Below are 20,826 nucleotides of genomic sequence, written 5' to 3'. Positions count from 1 at the left end.
TGGTTTCTTATCATCTGTCTAAATCTTGGTGGACCAAAAATAGCACGGGCTAACCAGTTTTCGAACTGGTCATTCAAAAATAGCCAGCGTTTGCAAAGTCATTGAAAAATACCCACATTTTGCTGCAACAGGACCAGTTCAGCATAATATACTGGAGATCGGTGCACCTGTGTATGAACTTCCAGCATATTATGCTGGAACTCCAACACGCGGAAAGTTCCAGTATATTATGCTGGAGTATTTTCCGGATTTTGAACAGTGTTTTCTTTCAGATTTATCTTTACATGAAAAGTGGCTAAATTTCGATTACTTTTAAAACTGTGGCTATTTTTGAATGACCACTTGTAAAATCTGGCTATTTTTTGAGTTTCTCCCCAAAGTTATCTGATACCTATATTGGTGGGAGGTAGTAAATACCAGTAGAATAGCCAAGATGCGAGCAAATTGACCCTGCTACAACAACAACAACCCAGTGGGATCCCACAAGTGGGGTCTGAGCAGGGTAATGTGTACGCAGATCTTACCTCTATCCTGAAAGGGTAGAGAGGCTGTTTCCGAAAGACCCTCGACTCGAGAGAAAAAAATTGACCCTGCTATATGAAAAAAATCTAGTGAAGGAGGGGTTAATCAATTTTTTTTTTTCATGGAAAGGGATTTATATCTGCAAGAACTAGTTTGGTCAGTCAACCTAACTAGTTTGGAATATAGTACGTTGCTCCAATTCTGTAATCAAAGTACAGATATCTTTATTTCATTCGTAATACTTCTCACAAATTAAATCAAATTAATTCCTTTCAGCACAGGCAACGCTCATTCTTATGAATGCTTTACCTTTGGAAACTAAAGTGTAAATTTATTCTTTCTTGCTTTTCTTTTCCACACACGTCGTACCAAATCTTGGTTTTTATAATTTATAGCCATAAAACGCCAAAAAATAGATCGGTCATGGCGAAGCAATAATTTTTGTTCATTAGCTCTTTTCGATAGCCCCATAATATTTTAGGTGATTTTAGAACCTGTCGCTCAAATTTATGAAGATGGTGTGGACATTAACATATGAAAAATCGGAAATCGTCCCGAATTCCTATTTTATGACCCTAAAATATAAAAAAATGAGGAACATTATGGCGAATCAATGATTATTGTTCATTAGGTCATTTCTGATGGGCCTACAAAATTTTAAGTGATTTTGAGTCCGCCGCCTGAATTCATGAAGATGGTGTAGACATTAGCACACGAAAAATTGGAAGTCGTCATGAGTTCTAGTTTTATGATCCTAAAACGCCAAAAAACGAGGAACAGTCATGGTGAAGCAATGATTACTGTTTAGTAGGTCATTTCTGATAGGCGCACAAAATTTAAGCGATTCGGAGCCTATCACCCTAATTCATGAAGATGGCGTGGACATTAGCACACGAAAAAATTTGAAATCGTCCAGATTCTAGTTTTATGACCCTATAAAGCCAAAAATCGAGGAGTAGTCATGGTAAAGTAATGACTATGTTTCAATAGGTCATTTCTGACCAAAATATTTTAGGCGATTCGGAGCCCCTCGCTCAAATTCACAAAGATGTCATAGACATTAGCTCACGGAAAATCAAAAAATTGTACTGATTTCTTGTTTTATGGCCCTAAAATGCCAACAAACGAGGAAAGGTCATGCTGAAGCTTTGACTATTGTTCATTAGGTCGTTTCTGATGGGCCCATAAAATTTTAGGTGATTCGGAGCCCGTCGACTAAATTCATTAAGATGGCGTGGACTAATGCATACGAAAAATCAGAAATCATCCTGAATTCCCGTTTTATTGCCCTAAAATACCAGAAAATGAGAAACAGTCGTGGCAAAACTATTATTCATTAAGTCATTTTTGACGTGCCCATAAAAATTTAGGCAATTCAGAGCCTGTCACCTGAATTCATGAAGATGATATAGACATTAGCATACGAAAAATTAGAAATTGCTCTAAATTCCTGTTTTATGGCCCTAAACCGCAATAAAATTAGGAACGGTTATATCAAAGTATTGACTATTTTTTATTGGGACGTTTCTTTAGGGAACACAAAATTTTTGGCGATTCTTAGCATGTCACCCGAATTCATGAAGATGACGTGGATATTATCACACGAAAAATTGAAAATCATCATGAACTCCTGGTTTGCGGCCGTAAAACACCAAAAACGAGGAACGGTCATGGTGGAGTTATGCCTATTATTCATTAGATCTTTTCTGATAGGACCACAAAATTTCAGGCGATTCGGAGCTTTCACCCGAATTCATAAAGATGGTGTGGACATTATTACTCGAAAAAATGGAAATCGTCTTGAATTTATGTTTTATGACCCTAAAACGCTAAAAACGAGGAAAAGTCATGGTGAAGCTATGTGTATTGTTCATTAGGTCGTTTTTGATGGCCCCAAAATTTTTTAGGTGATTCAGAGCCCGTCAGACAAATTCATGAATATGGCGTGGACATTAGCACACGAAAAATCAGAAATCATAATGAATTTCAATTTTATGGCCCTAAAATGCCAAAAAACGAAGAACAGTCTTGGTGAAGCAAAGATTATTGTTCATTAGGTCCTTTCTGTTAAGCCCATAAAATTTTAGGCGATTCAGATCCCGTCGCCTTAATTCATGAAGATGGCGTGAACATTAGCACACGAAAAATCAAAAATCTTCCCGAATTCCTGCTTTATGATCCTAAAATACCAAAAAACGAGTCCGTTCCTCATTTTTTGGCATTTTAGGGCAATAAAACTAGAATTTCGCCCAATTCTCAGATTTTCGTGTGCTATAGCCCCCGCCTATCTGCATGTATCCGGGCGACCTAAATCATCCGCCCGATGATGTGGACTATCACACGAAAATCTAGGAATCATCCTGAATTCCTGTTTTATGGCATTAAAAAGCCGCATTAAAAAGCCAAAAAACGAGGAACGATCATGACAAAGTGATGACTATTATTCATTTGGTCATTTTTTATGGGCGCGCATAGGAGATTCGGAGCCGGTCGACCGAATTCATGCATATGACGCGGACGCATATGAAAATCTGGAATCGTCTTAAATACTTGTTTTATGGCCTTAAAATGCCAAAAAATGAGGAACGGTCATGGCGAAGCGATGATTATTGTTCATTACATCATTTTGGGTAGGCCTACAAAATTTTAGGAGATTTGGGGTTGGTCGCCCGAATTCATACAGATGGTGTGGACTATAACACACGAAAATCTGGGAATCGTCTTAAATTTCCATTTTATTGCCCTAAAAGCCAAAAATGAGGAACGGTCATGGTGAAGCGATGACTATTGTTCGTTAGGTCATTTCTGATGGGCCCAAATTTTAGACGATACGAAGTCTGTTGCCCGAATTCATGAAGAAGGGGTGGGGCATAACAAAGTAAAAATTGTAAAATCATCTTGAATTCCTATTTTATGGCACTAAAATCACAAAAAACTAGGAATGGTCATGACGAAGTTATCGTTCATTAGGTCGTTTTTGATGGGTCCATAAAATTTTAGACGATTCAGAGTCCATCACCCGAATTTATAAAATATAAACTTTATTAAAAAAGATTATGATTATTCGTATATAAAAAAAAAAGGTGGGCTGAAACTTTAGGCGATTTTTTGCGTAGTCTACCCATTGTTTTCTCAATGCTCACTTTTCCTCTCTATTTTCTTATAAAAAATGATATTTCTCTCTTAGGGATGACATATATTATTTTCTATAGTCAGTCTCTAAAATTAATATTATGTTATGAAACAATAAAAGAAGAAGAAGAGTATTGCAGAGAAAAGTAGAGAGAGAGAATTTTTATTGATATTAGGATGAATTACAATGGAATAGAACCCTCTGTTTATAGGGAGAGGGTGATTTAGCCACCAAGTAATAAACCCTAGAATCTCTCTAAATATAGACATTCACCATAAATAAAATTCTATTTATAACACTCCCCTTTGAATGTCTATTCAACAGATAATGTGCCTCGTTAAAACCAAAACTATAATAAAACCCAGTGGAAAAAAAATTCTAGAGAAGGAAAAAGAGTACACATATCTACAATACGCCTTTTGGTTGCCTCGTTAAAATCCTTGCAAGGAAAACCCAGTGGGACAAAATCTTGTAAGGGAAAAAGAGTACAACGCGTATTAACTCCCCCTCATGAGACCATCACTTCACACCTTAAGCATTTGCATTCCAATATTGTGCACCATCTTCAAAAGATCTTTGGTAGATATTTGATAAACAAATCAGCCATATTAACTTGAATGAATATATTGCACCTTGAAATTATCATTCTTGATAGAGATGGATTGTCTTCATATGATCTTGTTGGAATCGTCAGTTCAATATCTTCACATAGAGGTGAAAACTCTTGCTATCATATTATCATGCATATAGTTATAGCAAGATATATTTGTGCACAAATTGCATTGAGGATGTAGTACTTCATGACCATGAATTCTATATGCTTTAAGCAATTTAAATCCTTCAGGGATTGTTAAGTTATATAAGCCATATAATAGACTTTAGATGCATATAAAGTTTTCATGTCATGCTAGACATATAAGATATCGAAAACTGATTGCACATACCATTGACTTATACTTTCAAGTGTTTGAACTATATGCATGTTCAAAACTACATGTCTTTCATATGAAACCAATTCTATTCGAAATTGTTTCACCAGACCTAAGATCCCCATATATATTTAGCTTTATCATAGATGTCCTCGACGAACATTTTATATCGGTTTCAACATTTTTAATAAAGACATAACATAGAGATCTCTTCATTCATTTCAGGTACCTAAACCTCTATTGAGATTTTATGAAGCATTATGTCATGTGATCTTCTAGATCACTTGTCTCCTTTATTATGATCATTTTGATCATTTGCTCTTCTTTATCAAGAAGTTTATTTGAAACCGATTTGTCTATATGCTTTAAGCGTACCATAGACTTTGTCCTTCTAGGACTTAATAGGAGCATTTGCAACGAGAATATAGTTACTTTCTTTGGGTCAGCAAATGTGTTTGGCATGCTTTGCAATATATCGCAGATGAATTATCTTTTTATGAACTTCAAGTTCATATTATTTTATTCGGGATCTAGATGTATAAATGATAATTCATTTCATGTAACTTTTTCTCAACTGTTTATCATGTCTCCTCCTCATGTTAGAAAAACTAACTTGTTTCCTCAACTTTGAGAACCCATCTTTGTGCGTTATGGTGTTAATCAAAATATACACCGCACATCAATAATAATGAGATAGAATTATTTGGTTCCTGACCCTGAAACCACTAGTGAGGGGAGAATGTAATATACTTTCGTATATAACCTATATCAAACTGATATAGATAACTTTGTTCTCATAAGCAATAGTTTAGTTATTAAGTGGAGGCACTCAATAAATCATTTTGCTAAACCAACTGTGATGTAAACTAACTTATCAAGAAGAACTATCTTGAATAAAAAATCTGGAATTATGCTCTATATTAAATTATTGAGCAAGTTACCTCGCAAACACCAGGTTGCGGGTCAATAATAATTGCACATGTAACCATCTCAAAGATGCATCTTATGTGGTATACATGGCAGGTGAATGGGCCCATATTCACCTTTGATATTTCCAGCATTCATGGGATTCAATCCCAATTTCAATTGGTCTATTAATTAATGAGAACAAGCAATGTAAGAGAATTCGTAAAGAACTTTCTAGTTCTTTAATATTTACCCATGTGAATTCTCTTTTATTTTTACACATCATACTTGAATTAACATGGCTAAACCAATTATGCCAAGGATAAATTATCAATATTGATAAACTTCAGATTTACACCATGATGTGTGCAATTATGAATAAACTCCAAGTTTATTATGATATGGGTTTTTATATCAATAATTTCTTTTGTTTATGTAGTACAAATTGGAGAATAAAGCGGGTAGCTTTTCACATACATATTACCCCGCTACAAGTTGTAATAATAGAAGATATTAAATCTTTCCTTTATTTATAGTCTCAATATAATCAACCGCTTTCGCGTATACTTTGGAAACTGAATAAGTTTCTTTGAGACTTACTACAACACAATACCTTATTGAGAATTAATTGTGTTTTTTCAAAATAGTATAATTGGCTCTTGCAGAGTTCTCAATTAATTTTGTAGTACCATATATTCATCAACACCCATATGGTGAATATCTCTTTTAAAGAGAAAGTTATACCATTATGGTTATGGTCAAAATTATATGCAAGATCTGTTTCTTGCATTACCGTTGTCTTTTAACAATCACAATGCCAAAATATTTTGGCTTACAATAGGTACGTGACCAATGACCATTCATGCCACAATAATGACATTATTTTCTTATATCATCTCAAACCTCCTTTTAGAGGTGAGTGCGGTATATTCACAACCACTAGCACGTTCATATTCTTTGAAGAATGAATATGTATTCATAAATCAGATGTTGTCACATTCACATCATGAATGGACCATAATCATCTATATGTGCTTTACAAAATCTCATGTCAAATCGACGACAAATATTTTTCACAGAGTGAAAGATTATTTTGAGAATCCTTATTGTTCTCATTACCACAAATGATGACGATTATAATTTCGTCTATTGCCACGTCCATATCCATTGATACATTCATAGTAATAATTTTGTCTTCTTTCAGACTTATCACATACTGCTATCACATTCTCTTAAGGGAATGAGAATGGAGCAAATTCAATGGGACGGGTTTTCAATTCTTTGCCCACAATCATACATGAATTTGATCATGGCGAGGCATATAAATTTTACCACTTCAGGTGGTTATAATTTCTTACAAACTCCATTAGAGTTATAATCAAACTTTGTTGTCTTTGCTTGTATTTAAAATCAAAGTATAGAATAAAAGAGAAAAATACGGTAAAATACTTACCTTAAATCCAGAATTTAATCATGAAGGAAGTTCATGGAATAATTGACAATCATTATGCTCAATCCCAAAGCTTCTACTCAATTGGTTAGAGTCTCGTGCTGAAAACGTGTTATGAAACAATAAAAGAAGAAGAAGAGTATTGCAGAGAAAAGTAGAGAGAGAGAATTTTTATTGATATTAGGATGAATTACAATGGAATAGAACCCTTTATTTATAGGGAGGGGGTGACTTAGCCACCAAGTAGTAAACCATAGAATCTCTCTAAATATAGACATTTACCATAAATAAAATTCTATTTATAACATATTATTTTTTTGTGTGAAAGAAAAAAAAGGATGCAACACGAAAACTTCCTAGGGAGTCTTAGCCCTTATGTTGTCTCAATGAGCAGACGTTAAATATCATTACAAAAATCCCACAAATAATTTACTTGATTCTCATAAAACCAAAAAAGAAATACTCCATGTCATTTAGGCCAATATCTTCTTAGATCTCCTGCCAAAACTATAGCTAAAAAGTGAAAGCTACAAAAGTAATACTATAAGGTCTAGAGAAACAAGTCATTCCAAATTCTCAATAATTGAGAGAAAAGTGAAGGGAAGAGAAAAGAGAGCTAGAGAGGGTGGATGAAGTAACTAACTACAGTACTTACTTTTAAAAAGAAAGCTGTCATAATCAAGGATTGTCCAAGGATAAATAGGAACTTTTTCACGCTTAATTAATTAAAGATCTCGGATTTTAGTCTTGGGTATAAAAAAAATTCTAATAATGAATGTTCCTTTCTTTAATGGATCATATACTGTAGGGGTGTACATGGATCGGGTTGGCTCGGTTTTTATCAAAACCGAATCAAATCAACTATATCGATTTGGATTGGTCGGTTTTGTCGGATTTTTCGGATTTTCGGGTTTTTTTTTTTTTTTTTTTGTTACATGAATATTATTCCAATCTTACTTTGTTAAAGTTATAGATAAAGTTTTGATAAGTGAATATATGTTTAGTAAATATTGAAAAAATTGACAGACATATGATCTACTAAAATATTCTAACACATGATAGTTATTTTCCTAGTCATCTAACAATAATTTTCGTTAATGTACGCTTCAAGGTTAACACATGAGAGCATCCTAAATATTTCAACATTTTTTAAAGAAAAATTCAATATAAAGTCTTAAAAATATATATAAAAATTATATATTTATATGTTAGTTTGGTTCGGATTTTTTTACTCAATACCAAACCAAGTCAAATCAAACCTAGTCGGATTTTTTAATCGATTTATTTTAATTTTTCGATTTGGTGCGGTTTTACGGTTCGGTTTGAATACCTCTAACTTACACGATGAATCTGGATTAATCCGGGTCTCAATACGAATATGGAATACCAGAAAAGAAACTAAAAAATAAAAAGAGAAATCTTTCATATATGAATATATGCCAAACTATTCTCTTTAAATTGAATGAAGGCTGTGGACTGTGGTCCACTAACGAGGCATCACATGTGTTGTCTTGAAAAGCATTCATCGTCGGCACCTTACCGCAGCAGCAGCTATTGCTGTTGAAGCAGTGCTGATGCGTGAATAGAATTAATGGGAGGAATTGCACGTGTCCTGCGATAGAGACGGGTTCAAAATTTTAATTTAATGAGTTCAGCTTTTATAATTTTTAGTATTAATTTTATTGTACTGTTAAGATTATGGGTCCAAATTTAATCCTTGTTGAGATTTTAATAAATTTTTAATTTGTATATAAATCTACGTTCCGTAACGAAAGTTATAGGTTCAGTTAAATCCGTAGCCAAAAGACAACATTTGTCCTTGCCTAACGATTAATGAAGTGGGCTTGATTGTGATAATGAAATGAGATGAAAATTACGAATAACAAGGGTCTAAATCACAATAGAATCAAAAAAATATAGTGATATCTTTTTATCGTTTAAATCTCTTTTTTTTTTTGGAACCCAGGAGAACTCGCAGTCGCTACAGCTTCTGCCACAGTCTTTGCCTCTGCCCTTCGGGTGAGCACTCTGTGGTTAGAGGCGGAGCCAGGATTTTCATTAAGGGGAGTCAAAATATAAAGAAATAAACTCACTAAGAAGTCAAGGGGTGTCATTATATATATATATATATATTTTTTTTTTTTTAATTACCTAGCTAAATAGTGTAATTTTCGACGAAGGGGTGTCGGTTGACACCCCTTGAATGCACCTGGCTCCGCCACTGTTTGTGGTGAGCACTCTGTGCATAGTAGGGGCTCTATCAAAATTATTATTTAAATCTTGATGCAGTTAGTTATCCCGTAGTTATACTAGTGAAAGATAATAAGTAGTCACCGTGAAATAGTTGATGTCAACGCAAGCTGATTCGAACACTATAGATAAAACACTAAAAATAACCGTTCAAATCACAATAGAGAGAAAATTAGACGATAATATTTTTTCGCCTGAGTGTTGATGCACAAAATTATTAATTTCTGTATTAGTGAAATATATTAAATAAAAGTCAATAAAAAACTCAAGAGCATGGAAAGTGGCCTAAGATACCACCATTTATTGAAAATAAAGAATTAATGAGAGGAACTGCTGATGCGTGAACACAATTAATGAGAAGAATTGAATTTGAAACCAAACTGTTAGAATTTATTGTTTCTATTTACGAAGAGATCACCCCATGATCTTCAATGTGCGACATGTGATTTCCAAATTAAACTAAGCAATAAAATTTGAGATAATGATTTAAAATGAAAACAACCAAACCTTAAATATTATTGAACCAAACCACTTGGGTAAATTCTTCTCATCTGGTTTGTCCATCTTTACCTTATTGTGGATATATGTAATCTTTGTGTTGTTTTAAATAGGACTATAATAGGTTAGCAATTCTTTTTTTTCTTCCTTTTTTTAAACTTCAAGTTGATAGAATCTATGTTTTTTTGGTTTTAAAAAAAAAATGAAAAATCATAGTAATTAAAGTAGCAGTTTATGGTTAGCATATTTTTTTTGGTTTCCTATCCGGTGTCCGGTACCCACATTGGAGCCCGACTAAATCTGGATTCGCCGGGGGATTTACCACATTGGGGAGTTTCACAAAGACGACTTCATATCCAGGGGGTCGAACCTGAGACTTCTGGTTAAGGAGAAAGGAGTACTTACCACTCCCCCACAACCCTTGTTGGTTATGGTTAGCATATTTAGTAGAGTACATGTTACTAAAACGTTTGTACCTAAATCTTGGATTTCATAATTGATGGGGCAATCCAAAAATCTAAAACCAAATATTTTGATTGATATTTGTCAAAATGTAAAGAATATTTTTAAAAGAAAACACTCAGGTTGGTAAGGAGGATTTTCACATCCAAATTAAATTGATGTCGGTAGGAATTAATTTCCTCTTTCCCCCTAAAGTCTTTCATTCTATTATACGTGTACGTTTTTTTCCAGGTAACTAGTTTCACTTATATATTATAAATCGTTAATTGTAATTTTCTTTTAGCTAATTATTTTCGTGTGAAGGTCATAAATTCGAGCCATAGAAGCATCCACTAATGCTTGCATTGGGTAGGTTGTCTATATTACAATCCAATGGGTACGGTCCTTCTTCAAACCCTACATGAATACGAGATGTTTTGTGCGCTGCATTATCTTTTTTTCATATAAAAGTTCACTTTATTGACTTTTGAATAATAGATACTTTTACAAGAAATTTCCATATTCCAAAGCACAATAATATATTTAAACTTACATACCTACCAAACACTCTTTTACTCTTTACTGTTACATAATACAAGCATATTCACCATATATAAAGTGTTAAAAATCTCAAAAAACAAAATAAAAAATTATTTTTAAAATGTACCTAATACTAAGGAATTACATTTAATGACAAGGTTTAAGTGGCTTCCCACAAAGACAATCATTATAAGTAAAACTCGAAGCTTCAAGGTGGTCGAACGGAGAACCCGCCGGAATCTGGCCGCAGAGGTGGTTGTGACTAACGTCAAAGTGACCGATAAATGTCGCCGACGAAATCGATTTCGGAAATTTTCCCCTTAATTTGTTGTACGATAAATCCATAACCATAAAATACGATCTTTCATCAAATGAATCAGGAATATAACCTTCAATTGAGTTCTTGCTCAAATTCAAAATATTAATACGAGAATTAATTAACGTTGGTGGTATCGTACCAGAAATATTGTTACCATCAAGATTTAATGTTGCAAGAACATGCATTTTGCCTAGAGATGGTGGAATTGTACCAGAGAGTTTATTTAAAGAAAGATCCAAATCAGAAAGCCTATAGATAAAGGAGATTGAGTGTGGAATATTTCCAATTAAACGGTTTCCACTAAGTAAAGCTCGACTTAACATCCTTAATTTTCCAAAATTTGTTGGTAGGGTTCCGAAAATTCGGTTGTTACGGAGATCTAAATGCATTAAAGATGATAAATTGGTTAAGGAACGAGGGATCCTACCAGAAAGATTGTTATCAGCTACATTTAACACGGTGAGTCGACTCAATCGACCTATTTCGGAAGGGATTGGACCGGTTAGCTTGTTACCGATTAGGTCAATGATTCGAAGAAATGGTAAGGACGTAACACATGATGGAATAGGGCCAGTAATGCCCTTCCAATCGGCGATAGTAAGGCTAGAGAGTCTTTCTAGCTTACATATCGCCGGAGAGATCGTACCGGTCATGTAACCGGTTTTGTGAGCTTTTTGGAACAGAGGATCTTCGGATTCGCCTCGAAGGTTAATGTCAGCGACTCGGTGAGTTAACTGGTCACAACTCACCCCGTACCATCCGTGGCAACAATCGTAACCTTTCCACGTGTTGAAAATGCCCAAGGATGACTCATTTAGGGCAGCTCGGAAACCTAACAATGCTGCCCGATCAGACGGCGGGCAGGATTCAACGGCCGACATTATGCCAAGAAGTAAGGTGGTGATGTACAAGAAGCTGCCCATTATGAGGGTTTTTGTTTCTCTCTCTATAACTCAGTGAGTCAGTTTCTCTCTCTAGAACTCAGTTACTCTCTCTCTCTCTTGAAGAGTACTACTTTGCATGTGGATTCTTAACTTCATGCACGTTGAAAAGAGTGAGACCAGCTAGGGTTTTATATAGTACTGTGAGGGTTTTTTCTGTTCGGACGATTTTGCCCTTCACATGTTGTGTATAAGTTTGAGTTAACAAGTCAACATGCGTAGGGATAAGATTGAGACTGGAGCAAGAAATAGGAAAAAAATAAAAAAATAGAAATTAAAGGGGAATTATTAAGTAAATGAAGTGATGAGAAATGGCTAGGTGTTGGACCACGTGGCACGTAGTCATCCAAGTTCTTGAAATGAACCAATTAATGAACAAAAATATTAGAGCCTTGAACACAATATTTTATTTTGCATTAATTTGCGGAGGGTTTTCGAACAATGTAAAGATCAATTATAGTAGTAGTATTTTCCTGCATTAATTTTCGGAGGTGGGAGTTATGGGAGGAGCGTAGGCATTGTTACTTGTTTGAAAAAGATAATGATTTTCACAAGTATACAAAAGGAAAAAGAGTTAATTCCACTTTACATATAGGACTTTTTAAAACATTTCTGAACGAATTTCTTGTAGTTACTTGGAAAATGGATAGCTCCTAACTAATGATCTGTTACCTTTTGAGATCGAAATTGGACTTGAATAAATTATTTGTTCAAATTTAATCGATATATAAAATAAAGAATGGTACACCCTTCGGTATATAATAAGTGACCAATTTGCTTTTGGCACGCCCATTAAAAAATACTAAATTCTATACAAAAATACCTATTATGACTAAACTACCCTTAATTAGATATTTAATGTGAGGAGTAAGAAAACTTTTTAGGGATATGTACATAAGGGTAATTTTGTAAAAATAAATTGAATTTTTTCTTGATTATATAAATGGATACTCATTTTGGACCAAAATAAAAAAACAAATTGGTCACTTATTGTGGACCGGAGGGAGTAGTGGTAAATATTTTTGAAATAGTAAGTGTTTGGGTATCTTATCACACTTGACGACGGTAAGTACAACAACAACAACAACATACCCAGTATTATTCCACATCGTGGAGTCTGGGGAGGGTAGTGCGTACGCAGACCTTATCCCTACCTTGTGAGGATAGAGAGGTTGTTTCCAATAGACCCTCGGTTCAAGATAGTATAAGTACCACATTAATAAAAATATAGGCAAGAAGAGACAGTATCAAAAAACCATATAAAAGCAGAATAACACAATAAGACAGTAAAGTGATCAGCAATGAAAGAAAATAACGGTTAGTCATAAAAACCTACTACCAACCGAAAACGAGATTGCGTGCCAATACTAAAGTTATGAATGTGAGCCGCTACTGTATTAAAACACAAAATCAGAAAACTGTTAGAAGAATAAAAGAAACTGGAAAACAGTAAAGAATAAGAAATATTTTGAGTCCACAATTTGCTTGTGCGTCCTTAAGGAATTTTAACCCCCTCACACGTTGCCAAGGTAATGGATTAAATCCTCCCAGGATGAAACGGAATAAACCTTCCTGCAACAGTGGCAATACAAACTGCAGGATACCAACGAACTCAAAGAACGGAGCAAAATCACACTTACGAATTTGAGAGAGAGAGACTGCGAATTAGAATGCAGTATTTTCAGAAAGAAGGAAGTTTTGTAATATTTTTGGTGTGTTAAAAACGAAGCCATGCCTCAGAATTTATAGGCAATTATTGGAAGAGGTGTGATGTTTGTTCTGAAAAAGGTGTCTGTTTAGAAGTTTACGCGTCCTGCCGCGGTCATACCGCGGTTACGCCAGGACAGCGGCCAAACTAGCCTTCTGAATCTGCAGCAGTGTTCTGGCGCGGTCCTACCGCGGTTACGCCAGGACCGCGGCCAGACTATCCTTCTGAATCTTCAGCAGTGATCTGGCATTTAATTAATTAAATAAATTTTGTCCAAAAATAATCTTATCGATCGATCATTTGACAAATCCAAATCCAAATCCAAATCCACCAAAGCCGAAGCCGAGCCGAGCGAGCGACGACGGCGGCGCGAGGGTTCATTCTCTTCAACTCCTTTTAAGAGCTTTAAGGAGTGATTCTATATATAAGCACACAAATGTAGTTGTCCCTCACCAATGAGGGACAAAGTGCAAGTCAAAAGCTCACTTTATTCAAATTTTCATTTTCCTCCATTTTATTTCCCACCATTTCCAATTCACACTCTTAGACTTTAAAGCCCAATGCTTAAAGTCTTTGAAGCCCAATGCCTTTAAAGTCCAACAATCCCCCACATGAATGAGAATGGCTGTAACAAGAATGATCATAGATGAAAGCTGTGTGATTTGCAAGTAAGGATTAATCGCAACTGGATAAGTAGGTTTCCTTTTGAACTTTCCGTAGTGAACATATGTCGATATACTCGGTCAATCGGTAGATTTGATATCTTTAAACCGTAGAACTTTAGTGTATACCTATACGACCATATGTCACACAACCAACCCTTAACCATCTTTTGGTTCTCATTGTTGTGTTCGTTTCAGCCATGAACACCGCCTGGTTTCATAAGTGCGTAGAGAATTGGCCTTACAGAATTCTCATTGAAGCGGCTTCCACTTCACACTTACATAGGTGATTCCTAAACGTGTAATCCTTTAGATTGACACTATTTGATAAATACCACATCAAACTTAGGTAATCATTAAAGAACGTGTAAAGTTCTATCCTTGTTACTGAACATTGTCTTCATCACGAGAAGAGACCAAAGATTTTACTTTGACAATGTTGAACCGGTCAATCACAACTTTGTTTGAGCTCCTTGAACCTAGATCTCGGAACATCCAAAATTCTAGGTAGAGTTACCTCTATGTTGACTTGTCCTCGGCCATAGTCCCATTCCCTTAGATGATTTCTCAACTCCCTCTCTAGTTAAGCCTTTTGTAAGCGGATCCGCCACATTATCCTTTGATCATACATAATCAATAGTGATAATTCTACTAGAAAGTAGTTGTCTAACGGTGTTATGTCTTCGTCGTATATGACGAGACTTTCCGTTATACATAACGCTCCCTGCCCGTCCTATTGCAGCCTTACTATCGCAATGTATGCAGATAGGAGCCAAAGGTTTTGGCCAGAACGGAATGTCTTCTAAGAAATTTCGAAGCCATTCAGCTTCTTCACCGGCTTTATCCAAAGCTATAAACTCTGATTCCATTGTAGAGCGAGCAATGCACGTTTGTTTGGAAAACTTCCAAGATACTGCTCCTCCACCAACAGTAAAAACATATCCACTTGTGGACTTTGTTAGCCGGTTATCCAATTTGCATCACTATATCCTTCGATAACCGCGGGATATTTATTGTAGTGCAAAGCGTAGTCTTGGGTATATTCCAAATATCCCAGAACTCGTTTTATTGCTACCCAGTGATGTTTGTTGGGATTACTTGTGAATCGACTAAGTTTACTTATTGCAAAAGCTATATCAGGTCGTGTACAGTTCATGATGTACATTAAGCTTCCCAACACACGAGCATACTCCAATTGAGACGTACTTTCACCTTTATTCTTTATAAGATGATGATTTAAGTCAATTGGAGTTCTTGCACTTCTAAATTCCAAGTGTTTGAATTTTCAAGTACCATTTTCACGTAATGTGATTGAGACAAAGCTAGACCCTGAGGAGTCCTCTGGATTTTAATTCCTAGAATTACATCGGCAACTCCTAAGTCTTTCATATCAAACTTACTAGCAAGCATACGCTTAGTAGCTTGAATGTCGGCAATGTCTTTGCTCATTATTAGCATATCATCAACATATAAGCAAACAATGACTATATGATTTGGAACGTTCTTAATGTAAACACATTTATCATATTCATTAATCTTAAAGCCATTTGACAACATTGTTTGGTCAAATTCCGCATGTCATTGCTTGGGTGCTTGTTTTAGTCCATAAAGGGACTTAACAAGTCGATACACCTTCTTTTCTTTTCCCGGAACCACAAACCCTTCGGGTTGGTTCATGTAGATTTCTTCCTCTAGATCACCATTTAATAAGGCTGTTTTTACATCCATTTGATGGATTTGTAGATCATACAAGGCGGCTAACGCTATTAGCATCCGAATGGATGTAATTCTTGTTACCGGCGAGTATGTGTCAAATAGTCAAGACCTTCTCGCTGTCTAAATCCTTTGACAACAAGTCTTGCCTTGTATTTGTCAATAGTACTATCGTCTTTCATTTTCTTCTTGAAAATCCATTTAGAACCCAATGTTTTGTTACCTGGAGGAAGATCAACCAATTCTCAGGTATGGTTGCTCAATATGGATTCTATTCACTATTGACAGCTTCTTTCCAATATTGTGCTTCTGAGGAAGACATTGCTTCCTTGAAGGTACGAGGCTCATTTTCTAGCAGGTAAGTCAGAAAATCTGGACCGAATGAAGTAGATGTCCGTTGACGTTTACTTCTTCTCGGATTTTTCTCATTAGGCATACCATCTGTTAATTCCTCCCGAGGTCGTTTTGACTTTTGGTAGGTCACTTCACTTTCCTTTTTATACGGATAAATAGTTTCAAAGAATTCAGCATTATCTGATTCTATTATCGTATTAACGTGAATCTCAGGATTTTATGATTTATGAACCAGAAAATGATATGCCTTGCTATTGGTTACATATCCAATAAATATACAATCAACTGTTTTTGGACCTATCTTAACCCTTTTAGGTTTAGGAACTTGTACCTTAGCTAAACACTCCCACACTTTGAAGTATTTCAAGCTGGGCTTCCTTCCTTTCCATTTTTCATAGGGAATGGACTGTGTTTTACTATGAGGTACACGGTTTATTATTCGGTTAGCTGTAAGTATAGCTTCCCCCACAAGTTCTATGGTAAACCAGAACTTATCAACAACGCATTCATCATCTCTTTCAACGTTCGATTCTTTCTCTCCGCAATTCCATTAGATTGTGGAGAGTAAGGAGCAGTTGTTTGGTGAATAATGCCATTTTCCAAACATACTTCTTCAAAAGGAGATTCATATTCACCACCCCTATCACTTCTTATCATTTTGATCTTTTTGTTTAGTTGTGTTTCAACTTCACTCTTGTATTGCTTGAAAGCATCAATTGCCTCATCTTTACTATTAAGTAAATAAACATAGCAATATCTCGTGCTATCGTCAATAAAAGTAATAAAATACTTTTTCCCACCGCGAGATGGTGTTGACTTCATGTCGCAAATATCTGTGTGAATTAGGTCTAAAGGACTTGAATTCCTTTCAACGGACTTATAAGGATGCTTAGCATACTTTGATTCCACACATATTTGACATTTGGAATTAATGCAATCAAATTTTGGCAATACTTCTAAATTTATCATCTTTCGCAATGTTTTGAAGTTGATGTGACCTAAGCGTGAATGCCATAAAGTGTTTTACTCAAGTAAGTAAGAAGAAACATTAACTTTATTGATAGGAACTACTATTACATTTAGCTTAAAAAGGTCGTCATTCAGGTAACCTTTTCCTACATACATATCATTCTTACTTAGTACAACACTATTAGAAACAAAAATACATTTGAATCCATTCTTGACAAGAAGTAAGGTAGACACAAGATTCTTGCGAATTTCTGGAACATGGAGAACTTGGTTTAGAGTCACTATTTTTCCCGACGTCATCTTCAACGCAATCTTGCCAACTCCTTCAATTTTCGCTGTAGACGAATTTCCCATGAAAATTGTCTCGTCGGGTCTTGCGGGGGCATAAGAAGAAAATAACTCCTTGTTAGCACAAACATGGCGGGTGGCTCCAGAATCTATCCACCATTCTTTAGGATTTCCTACCAAGTTGCATTCAGACAACATGGCACACAAGTTCAGCATTTTCAACCATGTTAGCTTGATTCTTCTTCTTCTTATCATTCTTTGCTGCACGACAATCCACGGCCTTATGCCCGGATTTTCCACAGTTGAGGCAGTTACCCTTGAACTTTTTCTTGCTTGGGTAATTCTTTGGTCCAGAAGCCTTCTTTCTCTTCTTGTATTGTGGCACCTCCTCAACAATGTTAGCCCCTATTATTGTCGAGTTTCCACGTGACTTCTTTTCAGCATTTTTGTTGTCTTCTTCTATCCTCAAACGCACAATCAAGTCTTCAAGTGTCATCTCCTTCCGCTTGCGTTTTAGATAGTTCTTAAAGTCTTTCCACAACGGAGGTAATTTCTCAATGAAAGCGGCGACTTGAAAGGCCTCATTTACGACCATACCTTCAGCAAGGAGGTCATGCACAATAACTTGTAATTCTTGGACTTGAGTTATTACCGACCTAGTGTCAATCATCTTGAAATCCAAAAACCTTGCAGCCACGAACTTCTTAAGTCCGACATCCTCAGTCTTGTACTTCTTCTCAAGCGCATTCCATAACGCTTTTGAAGTTTCCATGACACTATAGACATTGTACAAGCTATCTTCCAAACAACTCAAAATGTAGTTTTTGCACAAGAAATCATAATGTTTCCATGCTTCAGTTACAACAAATGTTCGTCATCCGGAGTTCCTTCAGCCAGGACCGGAGGATCCTTCTTGATAAATCGCTGCAAACTCAACGTAGTAAGATAGAAGAGCATCTTCATTTGCCAACGTTTGAAGTCAATACCGGAAAACTTTCCGGGTTATTTTGCTGGTGCCATAGCATGAGCAGGAGTTGAACGGCTTGGCGAGGCAGCAACACTCGTAACAGTAGCACCCGTTCCCGCAACATTTCCATTAGTTTGGTTTTCATTCATCATTTTTCTGTAGAGTTGGAACCAAAACAGAACTTTGTTAAATCAGTGAAGTTTTGATATCTTCAAACTGAATAGCAAACCAAACATACAACACATAACAATGGTGAAGTTTTTATATACTTCAAACCCGTACGTTTATTATTCCGGTAAAGTTTTGATATACTTTAAACCGGACATAACAATTATTGGAGTAGAAAGCACGAAGGCTTTAGTCTCCAAACCAGTATACAAAATATAAATAACAGTTTAATATATATTTCAACACAGAAACATTAGTATTTGAAATTCCTTAAGCTTGTGAGCTGCTACTGTGTTAAAACACAAAATCAGAAAACTGTTAGAAGAATAAAGAAACTGGAAAACAGTAAAGAATAAGAAATATTTCGAGTCCACAATTTGCTTGTGCGTCCTTAAGGAATTTTAACCCCCTCACACGTTGCCAAGGTAATGGATTAAATCCTCCCAGGATGAAACAGAATAAACCTTCCTGCAACAGTTGCAATACAAACTGCAGGATACCAACGAACTCAAAGAACGGAGCAAATCACACTTACGAATTTGAGAGAGAGAGACTGCGAATTAGAATGCAGTATTTTCAGAAAGAAGGAAGTTTTGTAATATTTTTGGTGTGTTAAAAACGAAGCTATGCCTCAGAATTTATAGGTAATTATTGGAAGAGGTGTGATGTTTGTTCTGGAAAAGGTGTCTGTTCAGAAGTTTACGCGTCCTGTCGCGGATCCTTCTGAATCTTCAACAGTGTTCGATCGATCATTTGACAAATCCAAATCCAAATCCAAATCCAAAGCCGAAGCCGAGCCGAGCGAGCGACGACGACGACGCGAGGGTTCATTCCCTTCAACTCCTTTTAAGAGCTTTAAGAAGTGATTCTATATATAAGCACACAAATGTAGTTATCCCTCACCAATGAGGGACAAAGTGCAAGTCAAAAGCTCACTTTATTCAAATTTTCATTTCCCTCCATTTTATTTCCCACCATTTACAATTCACACTCTTAGACTTTAAAGCCCAATGCTTAAAGTTTTTGAAACCCAATGCCTTTAAAGTCCAACAATGAACACTCTACACTACCTACTCTACTATCCTAATTCTCGACTTCCATACCTTCCTATCAAGGGTCATGTCCTCGGTCAGCTGAAGTTGCGCCATGTTTTGCCTAATCACTTCTGCCCACCTCTTCTTTGGCCTACCTCTACCTCTCCGTAGGCCCTCCAATGTCAACCTCTCACACTTTCTCACCGGGGCGTCTGTGCTCCTCCTCCTCACATGACCAAACCACCTAAGCCGCGCTTCCCGCATCTTGTCCTCAATAGAGGCCACCCCCACCTTATCGCGAATAACCTCATTTCTGATCTTATCTAACCTGGTGTGCCCGCACATTCATCTCAACATCCTCATCTCTGCTACCTTCATCTTTTGGACATGAGCAATCTTGACTGGCCAAAATATCAAGGCACGTAATTAATGAATAAAGATAAAGTTACTCACATCGCTGATTATTTTGTAATTACCTGTCCGATAATTGGGTAGCCCATGCTATTTTCACTAAATATAGTAGCATTCTCATTAACGTTTTTACAATACTCATAGGTTTTCTTTTAATTATGCTAATAGTGGTGTTCGGATTAGCTTGTTTTCGCCTCAATTAATTTTACTACGTACTTGTTATTCTCACACAAAGACTTAGATGTACCAGAGAAAAAATCACCTAGTAATTTTGCTAACTTATAAAAATCATCATACACAATTTCTAAAACTTTTAAAAGGTCCAACAAATTGCATCTCAACTTCTCTTAGCTCCTAAATTGATAAAATTAGCGTACTTAAAAGAATTAAATATGTGATGTTGATATAGGGTGTGTTCGGTATGCAGGAAAATATTAAAATATTTTTTTTTAATTTTCCCATGTTTGGTTGGTTTAAATGTTTTGAAAAATATTTTCCTCCAATCGGAGGAAAATGTTTTTTTTTTGTGTGGTGAAAATAAGAAATTTTATTGATCACCAGCACAAACGTTACAATTAATTCCCTCCTATTCTTCCTCACTCCCCTAACCAGCCCTAACCGAT

The 20,826-nt window shown here is 35.8% G+C and overlaps 1 protein-coding gene across 1 annotated transcript; it reads right to left on the bottom strand.

Annotated features, from left to right (window-relative positions):
* LOC109227434 (DNA-damage-repair/toleration protein DRT100-like) lies at positions 10,601 to 12,047 on the bottom strand. Its single transcript, XM_019392600.1, has one exon. It carries the CDS (start codon positions 11,909 to 11,911, stop codon positions 10,817 to 10,819), a length of 1,095 nt encoding a protein of 364 aa, XP_019248145.1. The 5' UTR covers positions 11,912 to 12,047; the 3' UTR covers positions 10,601 to 10,816.

This window comes from Nicotiana attenuata, chromosome 6, assembly GCF_001879085.1.
Source record: "Nicotiana attenuata strain UT chromosome 6, NIATTr2, whole genome shotgun sequence".
Classification (NCBI taxonomy): Eukaryota; Viridiplantae; Streptophyta; class Magnoliopsida; order Solanales; family Solanaceae; genus Nicotiana; species Nicotiana attenuata.
This window is presented reverse-complemented; position numbering and strand designations above follow the sequence as displayed.

Coding starts and splice junctions, on each gene's coding strand:
- LOC109227434 (XM_019392600.1), bottom strand. CDS start 11,911: ATGGGCAGCTTCTTGTACATCACCACCTTACTTCTTGGCATAATGTCG.